Genomic DNA, 23222 nt, shown 5'->3' with positions numbered 1-23222 from the left:
AATAAACCATTTACTTCCACAAGTATATTCTCTGCAGGATTTCAGGTACAAAATAATTAAAAGGTCAGAGAATTACAATAAACAGGTTTACTGCATCCTTGTATAACATAAATCTCATTTTTATTTGTCTTGTTCTGTCCTTCTTAATTAAAACATCAGACCACACGTACAGTCTGGAGCAGCTCAATTATGAAAGGTTAGATCCATCAGTTTATTCCTGATTGGTTTATTAATTACTGGCCCTGACTTTTGATTCAAATCAACACTCTTTCCTCAGGATAAAAGTGTGTATTTTGTTAGAAATAATATACTGCACTTTTAAACAAAAATATATTGGAAACATTTACAAAAAAAACTTCCACTGGACTTGGCTTTGGTGGAATTATGTTGGCCTGTGCCATGAAGTCTGACTTTCACACGTGATCACTGGTGAATTTCTAAAAAGTGTTGTTACTGAATCCCTTTAATCCATAAAAGGAATGAAAAACATGCTGTGAGCTGAAATTCTGTTTCAGTTTTGTAAAGATGTTTCAAATATATAATTTTCATCCATGGTTTTCAAGACATTTAAAAATTAGACTTCTGATGGTTCTGTGGAAACATTTTGCTTGCAAACCTGCTATATTGTGCCACCTGATATGCTCCAAAGAAGTGGAAGAACTTTTGATGGTAAATCTAAGCCAGACCTGCAGAAATGGCTAAGTTGTGCCTGGAGACGCTGTGGATGCTGTTAAAGACAAGATATGAAGGGACCCATCCATTAAAGATAAGACAAGGCAGGAGTTTGCTCTTCCTTTGTTATTTTACCTATGTACTTCAGCAATTTGGATATTGCATATACATGAAAGCAGTGGCAGTTAAGAAAGGCTGTATTTATTTACTCCAGCAGTAAATGCATTTCTCACCTAGTGTGAAAGGGCAGACTGATCCTGCTTTGCTGAGCTACTCTGCTTTGGTTCATGAGCTCTTGGGCTAGGTTCCTGTCCCCTCTCCATCAGACGATGGACACGCTACCGCTGGTCCACCCACAGAGCCTGGGGGCATGTTTCACCCGATTTGACTGACCCTGAAAGGGGAAAAAAAACCCCACCAACTTAAAAAACACTCAAAGCACTACAAGTTTAGGCACATAATTATCTTTTCAAGATTTGGCCTGAACTGATCCCAGCCTACGCTCCTTCCTCTCACGCTGTCGTGACAGGATTTCAGTCAGAAACACGCGGCTCTCTGACTGCAGGCGCTCGAGTGGCGGCAGGAGCCCCCGGGCCGCCCCTCACCGCCGAGCCCCGGACCCCAGCGCAGCCCGCCCCTCACCGCCGAGCCCCGGACCCCAGCGCAGCCCGCCCCTCACCGCCGAGCCCCGGACCCCAGCGCAGCCCGCCCCTCACCGCCGAGCCCCGGACCCCAGCGCAGCCCGCCCCTCACCGCCGAGCCCCGGCCCCGCCCCTGGTGGCCGCCCACCGCGGCGCCTCCGCGGGGAGGGGATCGCGGCAGAGGGGCCGGGCCGGGCCGGGCCGGGCCGGGGGCGTTTCGGGGGTCGGGGCGGGCCCGCGCGCGGCTGCGGGGGGCGGGGGCCGCCCGGCCCCGGGTGCGTGCGGCGCTGCCCGCTCCGCTCGCCGCGCTGCCGCTCCGGGGGTCGCCGCTCGCCCGCCGGCACCTCCCGCCCGGCGGAGAGGGTCGCGGAGGGCTCTCCCCGCCATGGCCTTCACCTTCGCCGCCTTCTGCTACATGCTGTCGCTGGTCCTCTGCGCCGCCCTCATCTTTTTCGCCATCTGGCATGTGAGTACCCCGGCCCCGCAGCCCCCACGCTGGAGGCGGCTCCGGTCCCGCTGGGGAGGGTCGTGCCGTGAGGGAGCGGGGCGGCGGGGCGGGCTGAGGCGGGGGCAGCAGCCCCTCGCCCGGGCAGCCGGGGCGCAGCGTCCCGCGGCGGGGCCAGGGCGGACGGAGCTCGCCGTGAGACCTCTGCGTGGGGGACGGTGCTTATTGCATCGCTATAAGCGCAAGGAGCCGCGGCCGCGGGTCCGTGACAGCTGGGGCTCTGTGACAGCTTGGCCCCCGCTGCCGGGAGCGCTACCCCAGCCCCGCGCTGTGCCCGGGCGGGAGCTCTCCAGGTAACAACATCTGCTCCTCCTGCCTGAGAATAGAGCGCTGCCACGGGGAAACCGCCCCGTACCTGATGAAGCAGATACGGTGTTTTCCCTTCAGTAATTACTTCATTAATAACTTCCTCCAAAGTCTGGGTTGAATGGGAAACTCTCTCATCCTTCTGATGCGTGACCCGCATTTTGTGGTCCACCTTCATTAATTTCACTCCACTGGGTTGGTGCTCGTTCCTGACTGTTCACTGGGTGTCTGTGGTAGGCGTAAGCGTGTAACTCAGAAGATGTGAAATCATTCTACTGCATAACTTGCAATTCTTTTGAACTGTTACATATTCTAAAATTAATTATGTTTTATGTGTGCTACACGATAACTTTGAATGCTGTAAGCATTCAGGATGGAACAGGGTAAGTTGGAAAATAGAGTGAGTCTCATGGATGCTTCTACGGCTACCTGATGGAGTATGATTAAAAGAAAACCACTCCTTTGACTAACAAGCAAGGGAGATGCAGAATTTATTTTTATTGAAAGTAAAGCTGCTAGCTTAGTTGTATTAGCACTATGAAAGAAATCCTTCTGTTGTGAGAATGCTTTGAAATGTAATTATTTTGTACTCTTCATGGGACTATTACAAGTTCTGGGGGTTTTTTATTAAGTAAATCACAAAGGTGTGATGGTAGTGCCAAGCGCTGCCGTGATGTCAAGTACTGCAAAGGCTAGAAAGGATCTCCAGCAGCCAGCTACTGCACTACTCTGAAAAAAGGAGTAGTAAAATTTAGATTATTACTCATGTTTTCTCTCCTCCTCTTCTGCAAACCTTTAGGTCTCCAAAAGTGAGAATTCCACAGCTTCCTCAAGGGGCTTAGAGTTAGAAGTGTGTTCTCCTTTGAATCTCTAGCTACAAATTAAACTGCAGCAATTTTAATGGTTGTTTTATATATTTGAAGTCTGTCACTGTGTCCTCATTTTTTTGGGTCTGGAGTTGCTGTCATATGAATTCATAAAGGACTTGTAGCAAATCTGGCAAATTATTCTCCCATAAATGAGCGCAGTTACTGCAAATTTACTGTTAGTGAAACATTTTTTTAACTTTCAGTCTATAAACTCATGAAGAGCAATCCCTCAGTACAAGAGCACTGTAAAGGTGATTAGGAAAGCAAGTCTTTTCTTGATACTTATATGCTTATGCTGCATGTTTCTTACACCTGTTAAAAAATTGTTGAGGGATTGAAAAGGAAAATGGCTGGAAATGCTCTTCTGTTGTAAGAGAGAAAGAATTGGCACTATCTTTTCCAGTAAATAGAAAAAAAAAATCTATTAAAATAGATAGTTTGTGAAGAAAAGTTGTAGAATAACAGATTTAACACCCTGACAAAATAAACTTTTAGGTGTACGTGTTATCCACATACACTAAATGCAAGAATTTTTATTATCCTTTCAATAAGAACTGGTACAGTCTGGTTTCTGTAAGTTATGTATTGAGTCATAGGAGTTTCTTTTACCTTAAGCATCTCAGTTGTGAAAATCTTCCCAAGAAACAAAACTCCTACTCCTTCCCTGTGACCTGATTTTTCTTCCACTATAATATACTGGTAAGGGACAGTAAATATATTGTACAAAGGTTCTAATAATGGCAGAAGAGTGTTTCAATAATTATATTTTCCTGTTTATTTTTTTTCTAAGACATTCTGTTGCTAAGAATAAATTGATGAATAATCTGAGCATCCCATCACCTTGGAAGATTTCTGAGAATTTATATTTTGTAAATTATTTTAAAGAGAAGAAAAAACTGTAGCATTTGGACGTGATATTGTTCTAACCTGAAGCTGAATGAGGTTTGGGCATATATTTGGAATGATTTAACACTGGATCAAATAAAACTTCATTTTCTTCCTGCTGGCAAGTCAGATGAATTATAATTTTCATTTATATTGATCTAATAGGTTCAATAAAAATTGTACAACCAAAACAGAGAGTAAGATGAGGATTTTTATTTTTTGACACTCTGCTTATTCGGTGCCTTTCTTCCAGGAAGTTAAAGACTGTCTATACATCCCTGTGCTCCTTATTCTTTGGAAGCAGAGAGAATGAAGTTGGTCAGAGCATTTTAAAGAAATTATAAACAAAACACACACAGTCCTCCAGATACCTGGAATACATTATAATTTTTTTCCTGCCTCTGAGTGATTGTTTGTATAGGTAGCCAGAGGTCTCTGTCATAAAAAAACTCCAACAAAACCAAATTAGATACTACCAGAAACATTTGTTTAAACTCTGCACAAGAATTACCTTAATGTATTACTGCTGTAATTTCACTCATATGTATTAAATGGAAGAAAATGTACTCCATGTACTACATTAAACCAATGTGACACTGTGGTACAGGAATTTTTAAAGCATTTAGATTGTTCAGTGACCACATTACCTCTAGCTGTAATGTCACAGTATTAGAAACACCATGTAGAGGTTCATGATACAACTAACAGCAGAACTTGGTCTACTAATGACATCATTTGGTATCCTCATCTGATCTTGTTGTAAGCTCAAGAACAGCATTAGTCTTCCTACTAACTATCACAGACACTTTGTTTTGCTGTCCTCTTGTTCTTCTTTATATACAGCTTTTTACTAATCAGTTATATTCCATTCCTAAAAGATCCTGAACTAAGATTTTAGCTTCGTGTTAGTATGGAACTGAGTCATGTCTTTTTGAACTCCCAACAAGACTTGACATACCACATTCATTTCTAGTGTAGCTCCACTAAGTTGTGTCTCGAGTGAAGTTAACTGAAGCTGACTAAGTTGTGCCTTATTTGTCCTCAGTTAAAAAGGGATATGCTTGTGTTGAGTCCTGCAGCACTAAATTCTCTTACAGCATATTGGTTTTGAGTAATCTGAGTCCTTCCCTTATGGTGATATTTTAAGATGAAAAACTTGCTTTGAGATTTGTTATTTAAAAGAAAGCTTTAAGAAAAGATCTTTTCAAAGTGGTCCATCTTACAATACCATGGCAAAACAATTAATAAATACCAAGAACGTTATTGTTAAAAATAAAAGGATTTCCCTGGTGGGCTTTCTCTTTTTCAAGTTGTACAAACATATCTTGGCATGTGACTGCTTCATAACTTACGGATTACCAGAAAGTATGAGGGGTATCATGCCAGTGAAACAATTGGCAGAGCCAGCCTGAGAAGTTGTACCACACTGGATGCTTTTTGGAGTATTTTAATATAGTTGTGAACACAGATGAATCCAGGAACCACTCTTTGGCACAAGAGCAGTGTTTGTTGAAAGTGATGGCAGCTACTTGAGCCAAGCATAAGGAGAATAAAGCAGAATAAAAGATGGAACTTTTTTGGCTTATGCCCCCCACACCACCTTATTCTTCTTTTGAATGTGAGGATAGTATTAATCTTGATAAACTACCTTAATATAACTTTGGCTTCACTCAACAGTTACAAGTTCACAAGTATAATTAAAAACAGTGGTAGGCAGTGATAGAACAGAATAATATAGGCTAAGATTAACTTGTAATTTTAATCAAAGCATCTTTTTTTTAGCAAACATCAGGGAATGAAACACTTGGAACCTGTATTCAGTGTTATTTCTGCTAATGGCTTTGTGTGTTATGTTTAGCAGACACCTTGAGTTATCTATGCCTTGTTTTCTCATTTGCTAAGTGTGAATAATGGAACTAAACTGCAAGTACTGCCTGTCACTCTATTTAAGAGCTATTCCTAAAATGCCTTTGCTTTCTGACAGAAGGTGCTATAGACATATAAGATGTTGCCACTTCTGTTTTTCATCACTGTACTGATGTGGACTGTGTTTTATTAGCACTCAAGTTTCAATAGCTCAGGTAAAAAATTCAAAAGCTCTCAAAGAATTATGGATGTGGAATTTGGTGAGTATTTGGCTTCTGACTTACTTAGGCTTCCTCATAAAATTCCAAGCCTAGTTTTTGATAAATTGTACAGGCTTGATTTTGAAGATGCATAAAAATCACATAAGCTTGGCTTGATAGCAAATTTGGTCACAAACTGTGCTGATCTATCAATGTTGTCTGTGTATCTGTATCTTATTGTTTCTGTAACTTAGGTTTGGAGGAGAGTTCTGCCTTACCTGAAACCTGTAAAGAGATCTATGATCCAACCTCAGCCTGTGCTTCCCTCCAGTGAAGGCTCCCAGTCATCTCAATTTAACCTCTTTGCAATGCTTTAGAGCCTGTCTTGGAAAGAAAGTAATGTCCTTACAGACTTGTGGTCAAGCCTGAATTTCTTTCAGATATTGAAGTTCAGTGCTGTTCTTTAATGAGTCATTAATGCATTTCTCTGAGAATGTTGGATAATTATGTGCTTAAAAATAAAATCAGATTGAGGCTTGATGAAGGGGAGCACAAATACTGTTGCTGTATGTTATATGTATTTCTTGAAAATGTCTTTTCTTGCCTAAGCAGCTAAGCACATTGTCCCTGAAGGTTTTATAGTCAGGACAGTTTAAGGAATGAGTCTGATATTTCCACTCTTTTTAAAGACAGAGCACAGCCAGATTTCCCTGGCTATAACATAGCTTGACAGTTCCCTTACAACTTTTCTTTCAGAAGTTTGTCACATTAATGCTGACAGACAGATATTAGGCCAGGCAGCAGAGGCTGTGGTGCAAGCTCTATCTTATATATTGTGGAAGAGGTATATCTCAGTTTAGTAACCTTGCCATGCTTAAATAATAATTAAAAAATCATAGAAGTCTGTGGACTCCAATACAGACTTAAATACTGTGGAAAGATTAAGCAGGATCTCTGTGTATGCTTGAACTGTCGTGATGAGATTTATTTGGAGAAAGATTTTAAATTGTGTGTGTTTGCCACTGGCTGTAATCCTGGATGCCTCACAAGTCACAGTGACTCCATTATCTGTGTAAAATAAATTATTCTGTGGAGTCTTGTGCCTCCCACAATATGTGCAGAGAGCTATTTAAATGTTATTTGGTCGTCACATATCAAAGGGGTTTTTGGTCTTAGGATTAGTTGTAAAATCTACTTACTAAAGGGATTTATATCCAAATTGGTAAATAATGTATTTCTAGTGCTTTTAAATAACTGCTATGCTTGTTAATAAGCAAAGCAATATAGCTGTCAAATTTTATTAGACTGCGAGTAAAACTCTTTGAGTCGGAGCTCATTACATGCATTTGTTTATTCAGTCACCACATACTACATTAAATCACATGAATTCAGCCCTCAGACCTCTGGCTTAGTCGATTACCCTCACCCCAACATAAATATCCTTTAGGCAAAGTATTTTTCAGAAGGAGAAAGAAGCTCAGCAGAGAATGTTTTCCATACAGATAACAGACCTCTCTTTGACCCATTTCTCTTTGTCAGTGCCTATGACATGCCCCTCATTTATTACCAATGTGGCTGCTGACAGCTGGAGGTGACTCTACCAGGCAATAGAGGTCTCACTTAAGTTGTAAACTGGGGATAACTGGGAGGCTTACTCTTCTAGTGATGGTAGTTTGAAAAACACTTCCAATTTCTGTGGAAACGAAATGCCTCTCCCACATGAAACAGGTAAGAATTATTATTATTTCTACTCTAAAAGAGTCACTTAAAGTCACAGGGCAGAGTCAGCTGATGGCGTAAAGGCAGAAGAATGTCAAATACTGTTTGATTTACTAGGTCACCTTCCAGTGTTTCACAGGAAGTTCCCTGTTAAAAATTCAACTTGTGACCATGATGGTGTGCAGAGAGCAAGAAGCATTTTTATTAACAGAACAGTTCCTGTGTTCTTTGATAGTTATTACAACTTCAGAAGTGTCCTGTACTTCAGAAGTGTCCTGTTCCTGTTAAAAGAAATAATAAAAGGTTCATAAAATACTTTTGGTTGGAAGGAATCTAGGAAATCATCTAGTAAAATCTCTTCAAGGCAGGTGTGATTTCAAAGTTAGGCCAGGCTGCTCAAGGTCCTGTCCAGATTGCTTATGAACCCTCCATGGGTGGAGAGATGAAACACTGCCTGGATGGATGAGGGGAGAGCAGTGGATATTGTCTACCTCGACTTCAGCAAGACTTTCCTCACTGTCTCTCACAACATCCTCATAGGCAAACTCATGAAGTGTGGACTGGATGAGTGGACAGTGAGGTGGATTTGAAGATGGCTGAATGGCAGATCTTAGAGAGCTGTGATCCATGGCACAGGAGAGGCCTGTCACAAGTGGTGTCCCTGAAGGGTTGATACCAGTCCCAGTGTTGTTTAACTTAGCCATCCATGCCTTGGATGAACGGGCAGATGCATCCTCAGCAAGTTCACTGATGACACCAAGCTGGGGGAAATGGCTGATAGCCCAGAGGGCTGTGCAGCTTTCAGAAGGACCTTGGCAGGATGGAGAGATGGGCAGAGAAGATCTGCCTGAAGTTCAGCAAGGGCAAATTCAGGGTCCTGTACATGTGGAGGAATAACCCCAGGCACCAGGCTGGGGGCCAACCTGCTGGAAAGCAGCTCTGTGGAGAAGGACCTGCCAGTCTGGTTGGACAACAAGCCGTCCCTGAGCCAGCAGTGTGTCATTGTGGCCAAGACCAATGGTATCCAGGGATGCATTAGGAAAACTGTTTCCAGCAGGTCAAGGTGCATGATCTTGCCACTCAGCCCTAGTGAGGCACATCTGGAGTGCTGTGTCCAGTTCTGGGCTCCTCAGTACAAGAGAGACACAGAGCTCCTGGAGCAGGTCCAGTGGAGGGCTATGAAGATGATCAAGGGATTGGAGCATCTCCCTTCTGAGGAAAGGCTGAGGGAGCTGGGGCTGTTCAGCCCTGAGAGGGAACCTCATCGATGTCAGTATCCGAAGAGAGGGTGTGAAGAGGATGGACCAATCTCTTCTAGAGTGGTGCCAATCAGTAGGACCAGAGGCAATGGGCAGAAGCTGATGCACAGAAAGTTCCACCTGAAGATGAAGGAGAACTTCTTTATTTGCAGGTAACTGAGCACTGGAACAGATTGCCCAGAGAAGTTGTGGAGTGTCCCTCACTGAAGATATTCCAGAACCATGTGGACACAATCCTGTGCCATCTGCTCTAGGATGACTCTGCTTAAGCCGGAGGTTGGACCAGACAGCCCACTGTCCCTTCTGACCTGATCCACTCTGTGATTCTGCAAGTCTGAAGACTTGTTCCAGTACTTCACTCATTGCACTGTGAACATTGTTTTTGTACACAATAGGTGGAATCTCTGTGGTGCAGCTTCTGACTTTTATATTGTCCTCATTGTGAATTCCCCTGAGAAAAGTTTTGTTCTGACTTCTGTGGAATCCAGCCCACGAAACTGAATGCAAGATCATGGAGCAAATCCTCCTAGATGCCATGCTAAGGCACATAGAGAAGAAAGAAATGGTTGGTGACAGCCAGCTTGGCCTCACTGAGGGCAAGCCACACTGAGAAGTTTGGTGACCTTTTACAACAGTATTACAGTGTTGGTGGATGAGAAAGGATCAACAGGTGTCAGTCATCTGCCTGGACTTGTGCAAAGCATTTGACACTGTCCTGAATGATATCCTTGCCTCTAAACTGGAAAGACATGGATTAGACAGATGGTTAACTCAATGGATAAGGAATTGGCTGGATAGCTGTACTCTCAGAGTTGTGGCCAACAGCTCGATTGTTGAGACCAGTGACAAGTGGTGTTCCTCAGGGGTTGAAATTGGAACCTGTGCTGTTAAACCTCTCTGGTTTAACATAGGAAGTGGGACCAAGGGCACCCTCAGTAGGTTTAACGACACCAGGCCATGGGGTGTGGTCAACACACGGGAGGGAAGGGATGCCATCCAGAGCGACCTTGACAGCTGGAGAGGTGGGCCTGCGTGAGCCTTGTGACATCCAACAAGGCCAAGGACCGGATCCTGCACCTGTGTCAGGGTAATCCCAAGCACAAATACAGGCAGGGTGGAGAATGGATGGAGAACAGCCCTGAGGAGGACTTGGGGTGTTGGTTGGTGAGAAGCTCAGCATGACCTGGCACTGTGTGCTCACAGCCCAAAAAGCCAAACATGTCCTGGGCTGCATCAAAGGAGGTGTGACCAGCAGGTCGAAGGAGAGGCTTCTCCCCCTCCCCTGTGCTCTCCTGACACCCCACCAGTGCTGTGGAATCCCTAGCATCAGAAGAACGTGGCTGTTGGAGTGGGTCCAGAGTAGTTCCACAAAGATGCTCAGCAGTTTGGAGCACCCTGAGAAGGCTGAAAGGATTGGAACTGTTCAGTCTGGAGAAGAGAAGGCTCCAGGGAGACCTTACAGCACCTTCCAGTACTGGAATGGGGCCTACGAGAGAGCTGGAGAGGGACTTTTTACAAGGACGTGTAGTGAAAGAACAAGAGGGATTTGCTTTAAACAGAGGGTATGTTTAAATTCAGAGAGATGTCAGTGCACCTTGTGAAGACAGGACAAAAGTCTTCACATTTTTCTTCGCTTCCCATTGAAAAGGTATTGTTATAAAGCATGGATTTATTTTAGGAATGTCATTGTGTAAAGTTACATTAAAATCACAAAACATTTACAACGGAAGTAGGTTTTCTCAGCAAGATACTGCAGGAGTGCTGAACTTGTGGCTCCATTTTTGATAATGTGAACACATGAAGCAGAATGTAAGGGAGATGAAGAAGCAGTGCCATCACTGAGCTCTCCCATTGTACACAGCTTGCAACTCCCTCACTAATGTAAAAGGTCTTGAAAAATCTGAGTTGGTTTGGGTCCTTTTGTATTTCTATGCTTTTGCAGGTCATGTCATATTCTAGCTGTCAAATACAGGTTGGGTTTTTTAGAATACATCCAGAAGTCTAAGCACATTTCTGGAAAAACCAAAGCTTAAAGAATTAAGGAAACCTACAGTAAAATGGTGATAATTAGTAACTTATAGCCCTTGCAATTATCTCATACCAGATAGATTGCAAGTGCCAGGCCTTGTTGATACAAGCACCATTTTTTTAATAGAATGACATTTGATTTCTAAAATGCATTTAAATGCCAACCATCTCCACTCTGTGTGTGAGTCACAGTTTCAAGTGTGTAATTGTTTAGTCAATCTTCTGTTGCATTATTATTTTATCACGCTATGAGTTTGGGCTAAATAGTTCACATTGTATCACCATCTAACTAGAAACTTCTTTATACATTCACAGAATGGGCATTTATAAGCAAACATAATGAAGGTTCAACTAAAATCAATTTGATTGCATGTGCTTCAGAGTTGTTCTTCCCCTCAGTATTATATAAACACTATTAGCAGATCCTTTAGAAAATTGATTTGCTGATCATCCAAGTGACAGGCCTGTTTGGAGCTATGCTGAAATGTATCCTTATCCTTAGTCATGCTCCTGTAATTAAACTAAGGAGTTTTATGAGAACATGGCTGAACAGATGAGGATGTTTTTTGGGTTGCTGTTTTTTCAATCGCAATTTTTGGTCACTTTTACACCTTGCTGTGTCCCGTCCCCTTGCTTCTTTTCTGCAGCCACAGCTCCAGTGCCTGCTTTATTGCTTCTTCTTGCCTTAGCCCTGCAAATGCAGTTGTGTGGCTGAAGGCTATTTCACATATGTGTGTGTGTGTCTTAGTTATTTCCTCCAAGTTCTGCCTGGCCTCTTTTTGGTCAAGAAAGAAAACTTGGGAAGATCTTTAATGTGGTCATCCATGCCTGATGTTGCCTGCATGAGAAGAGCCCCTGTTCCATTGTCCAGCTGGGCTCCTGCTGTGCCACTGACAGTCAGGAAGCACAGATCCATCAGAATTTCTGCCTGCCGCAGTCCTCTTCCTGAGACAGCATTAGTAGAACCCCACTGCTGAGTGGGTAATGGGGAATAAAAATGATGTGGGAAGGGGGAAAATAGAACTGTGGGAGGGAGGACTTCAGGGAGAAAGATGTGAAGGAAAGAGGAAATGAGAGGAAGAAAATCCCTGAATGAGCAAGGGACTAACAAGAGGGAAGATTGCTGTGTTCTCATTGTCATTTGGGAGGCAATTATTTGAGCAGAAGAGGCTGCCTGAATCCAGAAGGTATGGTTAATTCAGGTGGTGAACGTTTTTGGACAGCCCGTGTCATGAGTCTTCTGTGTGGGTATGGTGTAATGTGTGACATGCTTGAACAGATTCTTTAGTGACAGAGCCCAGATTCCTTTATGTGACTCCTGGATTTTGGTGAATTTGCATAAATTGCTGCTGGCAGGAATGGAGAACACGGGAGAGGGAGGAAAAAGTATCAGCAGCAATGAGAAGCCTGAGAGGAAAACTAAGGAGTGTGTGATGGAAAGGAATAAAATGATTCTCCCAAGCGTGTATCAGCATAACAGAACTTTAAAATATCAAAATAATAACTTGTAGCAATATGTAGGAGTCTTTGGAAGCTCAAGAAAAGAACAAATTCTGTTGTGGTGATAAGATTGGATACTTGCTTAGAGACAGCACCAGCCAGCTGGCCAGTCTCTCACCCATGACTTTTATCTACTGATACTGAGAAGAATCTTCTCTTTTGATCTCATTCTCTTACCATCTTCTTTGGGGCAAATATTTTTTTCTAGTTGTACCTATTTTGGTACATTTTACCATCTGTTTACTACTCTTTCCCTGAATTTATCCTGCAGAAACAGCCTGTTTATTCCTAGCTTTGGATTATCAGCTGTGGGCTGTTAAGTAATAGAAAAACTGCTTCAGTTCATTTCAAGAATAATTTATGAAGATGGAGCTTTGTGGCTGTAATGCATCTGTGTGTTTCTCCTTGCATATAATGTAATTTTGATAAGAATAAAAAGACAAGTAGAAATATTGCATGGTAGCACACTGAATTTAAAGTGAGATCAATTAGAAATTATTTGTAATTTTGACAAAAAGCAAGGGCAGAAGAATAAACCCTCTCACATCTATAGGTAGGCAGTTACCTTGCTTCCAGACAGAATAAACCCACTATTGGTCCACTGTAATCAGAACACTTTTCCTCCTACCTTCTGCACCTGGCCAGCCTCTTGTCCAGGTATTTCACCAACTCATGTCTAGCCTGTCCCCAGTTGGGTGTGGAAAAAACAGGATAGTGAAGAATTTGGCCTGTGCAAGTAGCATATGTACAAATCTGTAGTGATACATCTGTGATATAGAGGCATTGAGAAAGACATCAAAATTTTTTCATTTCTTACAGTGTTTTCTTAGTTGATATGGAATTCAGTATAAACAGAAGCAAGGGCAAAGGAGTGCTGTCTCTTGTGCTGGAAGCAGAGTTCTGCAGCCTCTCCTGGGCATGGATAGGAAATAATACTGCTTCCATCTCCCCCTGCTTGGTTGGGGGATCTGCAAACCAATTCATCTGCACTAAATAGATATTCCCTGAATCAGAGCCACAGTTCTGAGTTTGACACCTCAGCTGTAATGCTTGGATCCAAATTCCCATCATTTCTTCTTGGCCCATTGAAGAGATCAAGACTAGGGATGAAGTCTTGGCCTAACTTTATATATATGCTTGTTCAGTTTATCTGCAGATGTGGTCCTTGTTTACATCCTTTCCAGGACAGAAGAAAAAGCTGGTGCAAGAATCTGTATGACTTTGTTATGATGACCTTTGCTTTGCTGAAGGGACTGGGGGAAAGCAAATGAGGAAAGGCTAAGGGAGCTGGGCCTATTCAGCCTCAAGAAGGGACGACTGAGAGGGAACCTCATCAAATGTCTATCCGTGTCTGAAAGGAAGGTGTCAAGAGCCAGGGTCCTCTCAGTGGTGCCAGTCAATAGCACAAGTAGCAATGGGCAGAAACTGATGCACAGAAAGTTCAACCAGACCATGAGGAAGAACTTTCCTGTGCAGTGACCTAGCACTGGAACAGAATGCCCAGAAGAGGTGTGGAGTGCCCCTCACTGGAGATATTCCAGAACCATCTGGACACAATCCTGTGCCGTGCACTCTGGGATGACCCTGCTTGAGCAGGGAGGTTGGACACACTTTGGTCCCTTCCAGCCATTCTGTGATTCTGTGATGTCTTTTCTTAGTTTGCTGAATGTGTGGCTGTGACTGGGGGTCCTCGTAACAGATTGTTTGCTTTTCAAGTCCTGACCATCAAATCAAGTTAATACCTAAGAAGTGACTGCATTCCCAGTAATGACATGTCAGTTTGATGTCACTGGTGCTCTGTGAATAACTCATCTTGGGGTTTTGGTGCTGAACTGAAGAGATGAGAAGCGGTTAGATACTGAAATGTTTAAAAGGTTTTGATCTTGTAATCTAAATCAAAAAACCTGTTTGTTTTATAAGAAATCCACATTCAATACCCCATTGCATGTAGGAGGAGGAGACCATATGCAGGAAGAGAATATTGGCGGCGTACTTGTGTCAAAAGTACAAGGAGTGTGGGAGATTTATACTCTGTTCCCTGTTGCTGCAGAGATTCCACCTGTATTTCCCCCAGCCTACAATGATGCATATGAGATTTTGTGCCTTTGGGGCTGGTGGGAAACACTGTCAAATCCTCTGTAAGATTTTAATGGAAAAAAGAGAAGAGCACACATACAGGCGCTTGGGAATGCCAAACATACCTGCTGCCTTTGGTTCAGACCACCACTGACCCACAGAGTCTTCAGTCAACTGAGGTAGCAGAATTGTTTCTACCACACTGAATGTAATTAAACTGAAGTATTGCATCTCTACATACATAAGAGCGTCCATTCTCTTCAGAACAACATGCTGTATTCACCAGTTTAGGTGCTAATTGAAAAGGTGGGGCGTTTTTTTCTTCGTATTGGTAACAAGTGTTTGTGGCCCAGAGAGGGGTGAGTTGTGGGATGTGTTTGATTCACAGAACACTGCTGGTTTCTGAACTGGTTCCCTGTAGTGAATGCAGTAAAGTAAGGTTTTTTTAAGAAAGAGAAGAAGAATCATGACAACAAAATTATGAAATCCTTTGGGAGGAATCCTTTGGGAGGGGAGGAGGGATGGCAGTCTGGACTTACCTTAAAAATTCCTCCTCTGCTTGCGGTCTGTTTAGAAATGTGTTCTAGCTGCAGGGAGCAAAACTATTAACCTATTTAGAAACAGGCTCTGTACAGCTATATTAGCATCATCCCTCCTGCACAGCTTGCTGCTTGTCTTCCTTCTCTTAACAAAATGCACTTTATATGTGCGCAGCTGATTTTTGTCTGGCTGGATTTCAGCTGGTGTAGACTGGAAGACAGTGAGTGGGTATAAAGTTGTGATAAAAGCACAGGTCATCTCTGTCTGTGGTGAATCAGTGGGACATTTGTCTCTCTGCCGCAGGAGGGGGTTGACATCTTCGTTTCAGGATGACTGGGAAGATATTTCAGTATTTGTGGTGAGCAAGTGAAATCTGTGACCAGAATCCTGTTGTTAGCCAGTAAAAACTGTTTCACCTTGCAGTTAGATTAAATTATTTTTAAAAGCCCATTTTGTAGCAGTTGTAAAAATCTGTCAATAGGTGCTTGTCTAACCCTTCTGGAAACATTGTGTGCACAACAGAATTTTGCAGTTGCTGAGGATTGTTTATTGGTTTTGTCAAAATTAATAACATGAATTCTTTACATTCAGGAAGCAGGTTGCTTTTCCAAACTGTGATCTGCAGTGTTGCAATAATAACCGGTACCATGGACATGGTAACTTTCCAATCAAGGCACTCAAAGCTCTATACAGTGTGGTTGTACTCCTGAAGATAAATTTCTGTATTTTTCACAATGTGGATGCAGTTTTTCATGCTTGTACTAATAGGTGTGGACTGTTTAGGGCAACTGCCAAATAGTTATTCTTAATTCTTAGTGGTTTCCTCTGCACCTCTCTGCAGGCTAGAAATCCGATTTTGTGTAGCTGATGCAGTAATATTGCTTTTGTCCATCTGTATAGGGATGGGGTGTCTTTTAATTTTGTTACATTTTCACTTGTATAGTTCTTACCTATGCAGGGGAATACAGAGCTGTAAATACAGCAGTGCAGGCTGGCATGTTTGTGCATACATGCCCTCAGCAAAAGGATTCCTGTATGGATTTTTATCAGTGTTTACTTAGAGCAGTACAATTATACTTCCGTATTTCCATAGGTAGGTAGGAAATAATTTTGAGTTATGTGTACAGAATTATATATATAAACATACAGGAGATTATGCATTTTTAAATCTGCATATTGGACTTTCCATTGGAAAAGCCTCAGGATCTGGCTTAAATACTTGAGAAATTACATGAAGATTTTCATGACTTAGGTGAGTTTAAGCTTCCCGTTAGAGCCTAAAAAATTTAAATCATGTTGTCCTAAATGTAGCATCCTTTTACAGACAAAAGAACTTCAGTAAAGAGATATAGACTGGGTGCTCAGGTGCTTGTTTGTGCAGGCCTGGATGGAGCCACATTTTGGATTTCTATGTGGAGGGCTGTTCGATGGTGGCAGCATGTGAAATTCAAGCTAAGTAGAGCAAGGAAATGCCATACAATTGTTAGTGTGAAATTTGACAAATAGAACAATTTTCTACCCTTGAGTGACTTAAAACCATTTGCAACCTTAATCCAAAAAGGCTCAGCTTAAAGCAGTGTTCAGCTGTAGAGATGAACAACAGCACAATAATCAGACAGAAGTGCATGGTTTCACTTCTCATGTTATTAGAGTACTGACAGTATTCTCTGTTTCTCCTGAACTTTACATGGTGCAACAATCCAGAGGCTTTGGTTCTTCTGCCACTGAATCTGTAAATAATTTAATTCCTATGAGCTTCATTGTTTCCCCCGTATAAAAAATGGAAATTGTATTTTCCTTTGTTAAGATCTTCATTGCCTTGGAGGCAGATTTATAACTGCAAAGCATTGTTAGTTATTATTGCTTACTTTTATTAATATGTGGTAAATTAAAAACTGTAATTCTCAGAAAATTAAATACTTTGGGTAGAGAAAAGAGAAGAAAGGAATACTTGGCATCTCACTTTTTTCTTTGCCCTTGATTTGGCTCTATTGCTAAGGTTCTCATCCACACCAACATTTCAGATCCACTGGTCAGGGAAGCTGCTGTGTTGCATGGAGAGGTATGATGAAAACCAAGATTTGAGACTTCTTTACTTTTTTAATAGGAGATGCTTAACAAATGGATATAGACAGGAAATGATAAACATGATAAAAAGCATAAAATTCACTGGAATTTGAGTCACCTCTCTGTTCATACAATTTTGAATTTTCTTTCATGCTTTGTAGCATTAAGCAGATCAATTCAACCAGAGAACAAAGAGGGACGAAGAACACCTCATAGCTAAATTTCTTGTTCAGGTTCATTTCATATCATGATAAGAATTGGGTAGCAAAAAAAAAACCCATTCTCTTGATCTGTCACTTTGGTGTTGTCCTTGTTCTCTGTAGCTCTTTATGGGCTTCCTCACTCCCTCATGTCAGGGCAGTGACTTTTCCTCCCTTCCAGGTTCACTTTCATTCTTACCTGACTGACATTTTTTCATTTGCTGCCTCTGTCCCACAAAATCCAGCAAAGTACCTCTAAAGCCACCACAGTACCTTAGCCAATTTGCATCAAAATGGATCAGCTCATGGTTCAAACACATTTTCCCTACACAGTTAATATGTCTGTGCATCAGTTGCTGGGAAGGCATGAAGTTTAGGAGCACAGTCTGCTCCTAATCCTGCCTACCTTCTGTCCATGTGCTGACTTGCAGTCAGCCTGTGAACTGCGGGCCTGGGAGAGTGCAGGGGGAGACAAATTGTCTAAATGAACCATTAAAGACAGTTCCTTCAATATGGGAGGGCGGTGCATTGGCAGGGTGGTGGCAAGGAAGCATATGTTAGGTGTTACTGTTCTGTTCTGTGGTTGGTGTGGTTGTCATCAAGTTCTGTTTTATCTTAACTTTCCTGAGATGGCAGTAGGCAATAATATCCAACTTCTTTGCTGTCACTGCATTCACACCTACACAAACTTCACTGCCACCCTAAACCACCACATTCTCAATTAAAATATGCTTCTGTAAGAGCTCCGTGATTAAAAAAAAAAAAAGATATCAATAGCTAATTTCTAGCATCAAGTGAAATTTTCATTTTTATGAGTACAGAAGCATAGAATGAAAGCAAAATTCATGTTCAATATTATGTGAATACTTCCTTATTCAAAGCTATTATGGTCTCTCTGATAAGCAGAGAGAGTGTAGGTAATTAAAACAAATTTTTTAAATATACTTGCAACTGAAACATGTATTGTCATCACAATCTCATTGATGCATTATGTGTATAAATTGGGGCAAACTCCTTGCTGACTTGTACTGGGAGTTTTGAGATTTGCAGATGGTGTGAATCACCAGAGACTGCAAGCAGTATTTTTATAGAACTTTAGTTTTATTAGGTGGAAAACACACACAGGTAGACTTCTCTCACTAGGAAAAAGCATGGCTAGAGCAGAGGCAGAACAAACTTCCTGCAGTGATTTGCAATGTGGATTCACAGGGAAAATTCCCCAAGACAGAAGATAGTGCAATATCCACTGTCCATTCAATCCCTGGCCTGTTTCTGCAGTAATTATAAAAAATATTCCTAAACATGATGCACTTCTTCTTTTCCTCATTTTATCAGCAGATAACTCGGTGTTCTGGGCTTTTTTTCTTCAAGCTCCTAAATAAATGTCAGATGGTTCTTATTCTCTGTCTATGAAGCTGTGTACAACATTAATATTTACTAATAGAAATAAATTTCTCCTTTTTGTAAGATCCACTTCCTAGCATGTTCCCAAATTCTGTTCAGCTTTGTGACCAGGGGCTGGTCACTTTTCTTTGGAACAGTGTGTTTACTCTGTGGCCTTTGGAGAGACTGGGTTGCTGATGTCCATGCATGTGCATGGTTTGTAGTCCTGATTGCCACCCTCCATCAAATTATATTGGATAACTAAAAGATAATGAATGCTTTATAAAACACCTTCATTTACAAAGGTGAAACAATGTCTTTTCTTATCTATTACATTGTCCCAAGACAAGCTGAGATGAACTGCTCAGCTCGGGAAGTGTTGTGGTTTCTGAGTTGAATCAGCTCTTGTGAATGTGTCCAGACGCTGTCCCAGAGCACTCAGCACTCTGCTCAGTGTGGGAATCAAGCAGCTGAACTGCATCCAGCTGAAAAGAGAACAGGCAGGAGGTTCTTCTCTGGCTGTGGTCAGAGCACTGCAGCTCCCCTGAGAGCATAGTGAAATACTTCACGGAGACAAGTGCTTGGTTATTCGGGGTTTGGATGGAAAAATGGCAGTTCCAGCCACTCAGTGCCCCAGGCCATTAAACTGCTACAGAAGGTGAGTTATAATTGAAAGAGGAAAATGTTTCCTAATTTATTATGTAAACCCCAGTGCAGCACAGCCCAGCTGTATTTTCAGTAATATAATGTCATTTGTTGCACAGTTGCTCAGTGTGTTGTGAGCAACTGCTCATCTTAAGAAGCTACAGTTACTCAGTTGTGGCTTTAGATTTAGGACAAAAAACATTGTAAGATTTAAAAACAATGAAAAAACCCCAACACACCCACTCCCAACAACAAAACGGAAGAAAACCATGTCTCCAAAATGCTCTGCAAGTTTCTTTATATTCATCTAATTCTGAGCCTGTCTATGCTTTACATTTTTTCACTGTAACTGAGAAATAGGGAATAGGAATGTGCTTTTTCATAAATTAAAATAGATATTTTCATGTCATCACTATCATCATATATCATCACTTCTATTTCTGAGGATACAGCAAAATATAAAATATTATGGAACTTTTTTTGTAATAAGTTGAGGAGGATTTATTTTTGTCAGCCTTCTTCCAGACAGACACTGGAACTTTTATTGAAGAAACTTTCCTCCAGTCATGTGTGCTTGAAACCAGACCTCAATCTCTTTCAGGTGTAGCAAGAATGTCTTTAACATTGTCTTAATTTGCAGGCATCTCAAAAGGTTGGTCTGTGAGACTGTTGCATTTACACTTACTGGTTCTGTGAAAACCATGTGCTTAAATACCTGTCAGATGTGTTTCAATGCACTTACGTATAATGCAAGCATAACATAAATTATGTGTCAGCAAATAAAGAGTTGGGAATGTTGGTGAAGTAAAAAAAAAAGGGGGGGGGGAATAAAATATAAGTAAACATAAATGTGCAGTATATTTGAAACTAACCTCTTTTCCATCCTTCTCCCTTTCTGTCAGTGCTGATGCTGATATCCAGTTACAAAGAGATGCCCAATCTCATGCTCATGTGTAACCCTGTTAGCAGTTGGTCCAGCTGGAAGACCTATCCAAAAATTATTAAATACAGAGGTGTCACGAGCCTTATTCTTCACAAATGTACTGCAAGCCCCTCACAGCTTCTGTTAGTTGCTCTTTTACCATTGCAGATCTAATTCCTAACTTGGATAGTGCATCCATAGGGAGAAATGCTCCACTTGCAATCATATTTTATAGTTCCTTTGTAGTTTATTCTGCCACTTTGACTTGTCATATTTGAATAAATTGAATTCTGTGAAGTGCTCTTGTAAAATGGCACGCTTTTGGTTTTTAAATGTGCTTTGGTGGCATGAATGCAGCATTAGAGTGGGATGAGGAGCAGTGCTGAAGTTCATGGATTGTAGCTCTGGGTTTTATTCTCAAGCTTCTCACCAGATTATTATGATTCAAGAACAAGCCATTTTCAGGTTTTCTGCTCCTATCTTCCATCTCTGTTAAATGAATGTGTTTTGGCTATGCAGCAGGTCTGTGCTGACACCCAGTTGGTTCTTTTCTGAACAGCCAGGCAGCAGGCACACTGTTACACATCAAGGAATGGCTGTTGCACTCACATACTAATTACCAGACTGCTGCCTTGTGCTTCCATCATCTTTTATTAAGAACAGACACTTTGATTTATAAAGTGTCTAAAAAGGAATCACTATTTTAGCATCTATTTATGTGGTGCCTGTCAGTGAGCTTTCCTTCCTCAGGTGAAGCCAGACAAAAGCAGCAGAAGAAGTATTACTAGAATGCAAACACAAAGTTAAGAATGTGCTTTGAGATCTTTGAATGAAGTATGCTGAGGATTATTACAGCTGTTTTCTTTCCAAGAAAAAAGTCTTCCAAGAAAGTGCTAGCTCTTCACTGGATCAAACACAAGATCTTCCAAGAAAATGCTATCAAACACTGTTATTTTTATAAACAATTTGTCTGCTGTACTTTAAAAGCACCAGAAATTACCAGGGTGTCTCAGTTCATCTGTTAGTGAAGGAAATCTCTCCATTAATGAAGTCTGAAGTTCTAAAACCTGACAGAATTTAGGAAGGGCATGTTTGCTCTAGAGTGCTTTACCTCTTGAGGAGTGTGCTTGTTAATGAATAGCATCTTAATGGTGAAGCTGATACTAATTCAGAATTAATATCTGAGGTAGGTTTAACAACTAATAAAAACATACTGTTTATTTACTAAACCTGGAATGTCATATCAGATGCATCTCTGTGCTTTAGGCAGCTAATGACTTTTTACATCAAATTTGGAGATGTATTCGTTTGTGAAGTAGTTTGATGTCATGTGGAAATCTGAGAAATCTTGCTGATATGAGGAAAGAAATATGGAAAGTAGCACCACTAAAAAAGCTATAGATATGATTTTGCAGAGTGACAGATTAATGCGTTCTAGGTGTCATACGTAGGAGTATCCCATGTTTTGTTTTAACTACTTAGTTCTAAAGGGAGTGTGTCGGGGAAGCTATTTTTCCATATTGTCCCTGGAAAGAGAGGAAGGCAGGCAATGCATCTAATTAGTCCCTTAAGAAAAATAAGTGTTTGAAGTGTTTGAAGGAGCATTCATTACAGGACTTGAAAAAATTGTCTTTCAGATAATTGCCTTCGATGAACTTCGGACAGACTTCAAGAGCCCCATCGACCAGTGCAACCCAGCCCATGCAGTGAGTACAGCCAGGGCTTGCGGGACTGGGGCTGCTCCAGAAACGGGGGCACCGAGCTGTCAGTGAAGGATGAGTGTGGAAATGAACAGGGAGCCTCTTGTGAAGTCAGCTGTGGTTTGGAAAATTGATTTATTGGGCCAGTCTTAGGAAGCCAGATGGTGATTTTTATGTTAATGGCTTTCCTCTTTGCTGAAGGAGGCAGGAAAGTAATTTGGAAATTCAAAAACTAAAGAATTTCATGTGATGCTAATGCTTTCTTTTTTACCTTTTCATTCTGTGGCACAAGTTTTCCTTTTTGAAATAATTTGCTTTCTCTGCGGTTGTGCATGGGATGACCACCTTCTCCCATACTGCCTGAATCAATGAGCCAAAAGCTTGAAAGAATTTGTTAAGAGGTGCATGCCTGGATCTCTCTGTCCCATGGCAGGGCTCTGGATTCTCCTATGCTTTAGGAGTAAATATAATTTTCTGCTGCATCTGCTATAGGAGAGCATTAAATACTGGGACTGTAAACTCAGTTTTAACTAATGAACCAGAAATGCAGCCTAGATTTAAGCATATCCAAATTCCTCTGTTAATTAAAGATGTCATCTAGAGTGATTTAGCTGACTACAGCTACACATGCCAGTTTGTACCACCATAACCGAGAGTAGAACTTGCCTCCCCATCACCTCACTGGCAATGACAATGATTATGACAGGTGCTGAATTTGATCTCTACAGAGTATCAAGATTTTGAATTGTCTACAACTGATAATCAGATTCAGCAACTAGTACTTTGCTATTTAACCTTGCTTCATAACTCAGCTGAGGACTTGTACTGCTTAGACCACTGATTATTTTAAGCATAAACTTAATAATCTGAGAACAAAAATATTTTTTTTTACTGTTCGCTAAGGAAAGAATGAAAAGAAAAGAAAGAAATTATATAACGAAATCCTAGAGAGGACATCAGTGGATGTAATCTGGTTTTTCATTTACTGGAAGTAATCTGATTTTCAATCCATTTTATCTGTTTTTACTTCCTATCTGAGAACTGCACACTGAATTTATATGTACCAAATTCCAGTAAATTGTTCAGTTCCTAAAACTTGAGATGCTCTATGAAGATAATCTCATTTTATTTTAAAATGGTCATGGAATTGGTCTCCATGATGAAAAAAAAAAGATAACAAGTCCCTTTTTCAGTCATATTAGTCAAGGAATCAAAAAGTGAATCATAAAGTAAAGCACA

The 23222-nt window shown here is 41.4% G+C and overlaps 1 protein-coding gene across 2 annotated transcripts in view; it reads left to right on the top strand.

The window, feature by feature from the left end:
* Positions 1–1698: 1698 nt before the first annotated feature.
* Positions 1699–23222, top strand: part of CNIH3 (cornichon family AMPA receptor auxiliary protein 3) — a 44478-nt gene continuing 22954 nt past the window's right edge. For both annotated transcript variants that reach the window (XM_088053264.1, XM_005523297.2), the window contains exons 1-2: positions 1699–1779; positions 21921–21989. In XM_088053264.1, the coding sequence (XP_087909390.1) occupies positions 1699–1779; positions 21921–21989 (150 nt within the window). The remainder of the gene's footprint in view (positions 1780–21920; positions 21990–23222) is intronic.

This window comes from Pseudopodoces humilis, chromosome 3 (genome assembly GCF_049639895.1).
Source record: "Pseudopodoces humilis isolate 2021_Gansu_Grassland_sample_001 chromosome 3, ASM4963989v1, whole genome shotgun sequence".
Classification (NCBI taxonomy): Eukaryota; Metazoa; Chordata; class Aves; order Passeriformes; family Paridae; genus Pseudopodoces; species Pseudopodoces humilis.
The sequence above is the reverse complement of the archived record's forward strand: the minus strand, read 5'-3'. Positions and strand labels throughout refer to the sequence as shown.